At 61.9% G+C, this 1,910-nt stretch overlaps 1 protein-coding gene across 1 annotated transcript in view; it reads left to right on the top strand.

Moving 5' to 3' along the window:
- The first annotated feature begins 663 nt into the window (after positions 1-663).
- Positions 664-1,910, top strand: part of LOC105527697 (chromosome unknown open reading frame, human C19orf35) — a 6,267-nt gene continuing 5,020 nt past the window's right edge. Inside the window, exons 1-2 of the mRNA XM_011964117.1 lie at positions 664-753; positions 1,340-1,425. Coding sequence (XP_011819507.1) covers positions 1,344-1,425 — 82 coding nt within the window. The 5' untranslated portion in view covers positions 664-753; positions 1,340-1,343. The remainder of the gene's footprint in view (positions 754-1,339; positions 1,426-1,910) is intronic.

The following is a 1,910-nucleotide window of genomic DNA, read 5'->3' as shown; positions in this document are numbered from 1 at the left end:
ATCTTTTCTAAATAAATGCATCGAGGCAGTGAGGAAGGGGGAAGGGGGAAAGTGAGCCGATTCCATTTTTTCAAAGAAAAATCCAGCAGGCACGGCTGTTACCAGGCGGGATGTGGGAGACGCTTTTCTTTATTTGCCAGAGCACGGAGAGGGGTGGGGATTTGCCCACAGTCACACAGCGAGGCGCAGCAGAGCCGGGAGGGTCCTCGCCCACACTCCACATTCGGGGGCCCTGGGATCGGGCAGGGGGCCGCTGGGGGCTCCTCAAGATGCTGCCACAGGAGGGGAGGCGGTTCCCGGGGAAGTGAAACCCACAGACTCCACTTTCACCTTCTCCAGGGACAGCCGCCACCACGTTCTGTGCCCTCCCTACGGTGGGCCAGCTGTGCCCCTCTCCCCATCTCACAGGGCTCCTCACTGCCCACTACCCCAGCCTGGCCTCTGAGGCTGTCAGCCCTGGTGCTACTGACTTTCAGATCCCACCTCCTGGTCTCCGTCCGGGCTGTTCCCTCCGCCCGGGATGCTGTTCCCGGTTACATCCTGTCCTCTGAGGGCGGGCAGGGGAGGGGGCGGCCTCGGTTGGCAGGGAAGTGTTGCAGAAATACCGCCGCCCCACCCCGGGCTGCGGTCTGACGGTTTTCCTGTCAGCTGCCGGCGCTAGGTCAGACCCCTCCTGCGAGGCCAGGGGCTGTGGCCATTGGGAGTTTGTCCCCAAGGACCCCTCCTCCCTCAGAGGGCACGCCAGTCTTGAAGGTAGGGGGCTCCCGGAGCGGGGAGCTGGACAGAAGCGGTCACTTTTTCAGGTTGGGATCTGGGCGGGGGTGGGTTGGGGCCTGGCTGCCGACAGCAAACGCACAGCTGAGCCCTCCGGGACGAGGCCTGAGCGTGGATCCCTGGGTCCCTGGACACTGTCTCCCCCACAACTGACCCCCAAAGACCTGTCCTCAGACTGAACATTCTGTCCCCATCCCAAATGCGCAGTGGGGGTTCCTTCCCACTGCCTGGAAGATTGATGGGTGACAGACCTGCCTCATGATTGAGGAAGTGGGCCCAGAGAGGGCAGGAAACCCACTTGAGATCACACAGCAGGGGCCCAGAGAGGGCAGGAAACCCACTCGGGATCACACAGCAGGGGCCCAGAGAGGGCAGGAAACCCACTCGAGATCACACAGCAGGGTCAAAACTGGACAAGGGTGTGGAGTGTGGGTGCCCCTGTTCTCACCAAGGGCCCTGGAGCAGGGGCCTCAACGGTCTCCCATGCTGCAGCACTCAGGGACCCCTCCCATGTCGCCCTGTGCGTGCGCCACCCCACCACGCCCCCTGTCTGACCTTCCCCCAGCAACATGAGCAGCCCGGAGACCCCCACAGAGCTCCCCGAGCCCGACGACCCCACGTGGTCGACTCAGCCCACATATAGCAACCTCGGTGAGCAGCTCCCCGGGGAGCCCTGGGCCGGGGGGTGCAGGGAGCGGCAGGAGGTGGAGGATGCCGCAGCCTCTGGGAACAGCAGCAGTTGGTAAAATGAGTGACCTCAGGAAGGCCCGGAGTGGGCGAGGGCTGAAAAATAACCTGTGGGTTGGTGGGCAGGGTGTGTTGGCTCACGCCTGTAATCCCAGCACCTTGGGAGGCCGAGGCAGGTGGATCCCTTGAGGCCAGGAGTTCAAGACCACCCTGGGCAACATAATGAGACTCCCCCATCTCTACAAAAAAAAAAAAAATGAGATGGACATGGTGTCAAGCGCCTGCAGTCCCATCCCAGCTACTGGGGAGGCTGAGGCAGGAGGATCCCTTGAGCCCAGGAGGTCAAGGCTGCAGTGAGTCATGAAATAGAAAAATATATATACCATTAAAAAGAGAGAGGGGGCCGGGCGCGGTGGCTCAAGCCTGTAATCCCAGCACTTTGGGAGGCT

This window comes from Colobus angolensis, unplaced genomic scaffold, assembly GCF_000951035.1.
Source record: "Colobus angolensis palliatus isolate OR3802 unplaced genomic scaffold, Cang.pa_1.0 Scaffold64, whole genome shotgun sequence".
Classification (NCBI taxonomy): Eukaryota; Metazoa; Chordata; class Mammalia; order Primates; family Cercopithecidae; genus Colobus; species Colobus angolensis.
The sequence above is the reverse complement of the archived record's forward strand: the minus strand, read 5'-3'. Positions and strand labels throughout refer to the sequence as shown.